The sequence below is a fragment of the Trachymyrmex cornetzi genome, unplaced genomic scaffold (assembly GCF_001594075.2).
Source record: "Trachymyrmex cornetzi isolate Tcor2-1 unplaced genomic scaffold, Tcor1.1 scaffold257, whole genome shotgun sequence".
NCBI classification, from domain to species: domain Eukaryota; kingdom Metazoa; phylum Arthropoda; class Insecta; order Hymenoptera; family Formicidae; genus Trachymyrmex; species Trachymyrmex cornetzi.
This window is the reverse complement of record NW_017297238.1, coordinates 435,907-438,392: the sequence shown is the minus strand read 5'-3', so window position 1 is coordinate 438,392 and position 2,486 is coordinate 435,907. Positions and strand designations below refer to the sequence as shown.

The 2,486-nt window shown below is 33.9% G+C and overlaps 1 protein-coding gene across 1 annotated transcript in view; it reads right to left on the bottom strand.

Moving 5' to 3' along the window:
• LOC108761610 (dnaJ homolog subfamily B member 13) overlaps window positions 1–2,216 on the bottom strand; it is a 4,376-nt gene extending 2,160 nt beyond the window's left edge. Inside the window, exons 1-4 of the mRNA XM_018508220.1 lie at window positions 2,015–2,216; window positions 1,377–1,598; window positions 924–1,068; window positions 369–546 (exon numbers count right to left, since the gene is read on the bottom strand). Coding sequence (XP_018363722.1) covers window positions 369–546; window positions 924–1,068; window positions 1,377–1,598; window positions 2,015–2,151 — 682 coding nt within the window. The 5' untranslated portion in view covers window positions 2,152–2,216. The remainder of the gene's footprint in view (window positions 1–368; window positions 547–923; window positions 1,069–1,376; window positions 1,599–2,014) is intronic.
• Window positions 2,217–2,486: the final 270 nt, after the last annotated feature.

Genomic DNA, 2,486 nt, shown 5'->3' with positions numbered 1-2,486 from the left:
CATTGTAGCTGGCAGCCTGTGTTGTTGTCGATACTTTGATTGTGGAGAAGGACTTTTCAATTCATAAACACAATTAAGAGAAAAGAGTCTTTAAAAATTGATGGTAAAACAGGACACTCCAGCATCCCCTTAAACTCTGAAGAATATGATAACTTTTTTAAATATAGGAAACCGTTTGCTTTTACGATTAATATAAAAATAAAATATGATAAAAAAAACGTTAAACTATGAGAGAGACAGCTACAAAGAAAATGTTTTATTATCTGTTTTATTATCGCAATCACACACATCGTAATACTTTAGCGTGGTTATAAGCGTAAGCTAAGTTCAAAAAAGATCAAGAAGGCAATGGAAAAACTTATACTTACCAGGTATCTTCGTAGGACTTTGATCGCCCTCTTCTGGAAATACTATTTCAGTACCTGCTGGAATTCCTGGCTTAATGGGTATCATCAAGATCTTCTCCATCGACGACGTCATCGACTTATCGTCATCAAGTAAAACCAACTTTTGGATCTTCATTTTCTTTATTCCGCCGAAAAATATCTACGACGAAACGTTTCCAACTACCCGATTACACGCTAATTATTTTATCTTTCGTTTCTTACAAGGTTTTTATACGTTAAACCATACGAAAAGAATATAATTTATGTTTAATTTGATTTTTATCATTTTATATACAAAAACTTGAAATCGAAATTTCAATCAAATGATCGAGATTTGATGTTTTTAATAAAATCATACAAAGAGAAAAAAAACAGTCTCTACAAATATAATTTGCAATTTTTTAATAATTTTGTGTTAAAGAAATACATAAAAAAATAGAAAAATATCTATATACTATGTATTTATATTGACATAATATAATAAATAGAATTAAAAGCCGGAGCAAAAAAAATTTATAAACATAGATCAGTTCTTACTTCCGAGAGAGTTAGAAATAAGGTTTTAATCAAGGGTTCCTCCTTCTGTTTTATACCCTGACCCTCGGGAAATTCAAGTAGAGGTTGAGGTTCTGTTAGAATATTTAGAAGATCGTCGTATGGATTTTCAGTCGCAAAGAATTCTCTAATGATAAAACTCGCGATGAGAACATTAAAACTTTTAGAATACTGAAAGCTTTTAGGTGTAAAATTTATCGAATATTTACAATAAATATTTATTTTGGAAAATAAATATCTATTCCTCTCTGAGAAAAAGTAAGCTATAAATATATACATATGTCTCATTGTGCGTGCGTGCGTGCGTGCGTGCGTGTGTGTGTGTGTGTGTGTGTGTGTGTGTGTGTGTGTGTGTGTGTGTGTGTGTGTGTGTGTGTGTGTGTGATGCCATTATTAAACTCCAGAATACATAAATTGAGAGCTGAATAGTTCTACCTAAAGGTTCGCATCGGCTCGCCGTGATAAACGTAAGGTTTCACGAATTTTTCTAGTCTCGGCACACCATTTTTAAGACTCTCTTCGCCGTATTGATCATACACGGCCCTTCTAAGTGGATCCGAGAGCACGTCGTACGCTTCAGCTGCTAAGACGAAAATCGCCTCAGCACCTTCGTTCTTTTGCCGTGCGGGATTGTATCGTATAGCACATCGTCCGTATCTGAAAGAAATAACACTACACTATTTCGTTGGTGCAATATGTTTCGTTCTCTTTTTATCCCCGTTTTTTATATAAACCATACAATTAATATAATATTGTAAAAGCTATACATAATATAATACTACTGTAATACAATAAAGACTAATATAATACTTGAAGAATTTTTCACAAAATATCATTTTGATATTACAAAGAAAAAATATTTTGTGTCATGTTTTGTAAAAATATTTTTAATATTATTGATAAAAATGAGATGAGAGAGAGGGGGATGGAAGAAAGAGAGAAAAAGGGGAGAAAGAGAGAGAAAGAGAGAGAGGGGGGGGGAGAGACAAAGAAAAAGTGATAATAGATTATTAAGAATTAATAAGAACCCTACTTTTACGTCTTCCTATAAAAAAAAAGATTATGCAGCTTACGCTTCCCTGATTTCCGTATTGTCACAATTCCATCCTAACGATAAAACTTTGTAATAGTTTATGCCACGTTGGGTGCACATACATTTATCGCGTGACGCATTTATATTCAAATCACTCTTCGAAGTTTGAGAAACCATGCCGAAAAATAATTGTGAGAAGAACTTATATCCATTTTTTTTTAAAATGACGCTTAGTTAGAGCGAATGTCTTTTATTTTCTTCAGCATCGTTGATCGCGACAGAGAGATCGGCAATAAGACGATCGGAGCATCGTTTTGTGTTTTCAATAACCGACGACAACGATAGTCTGTGTTTGCGTGTCGACGTTTCACCATTATCAAAAGGTTCAAGTACATTCTTAGACGCGGATAACAATACAAAATTGACGCAACGGTTGGTTTCTCGACGGCGAGTCTAATCGACAAATTTTATCGCTATGGAGTCTCGTGAACGTGTCTCGAATTTCGCCGTAA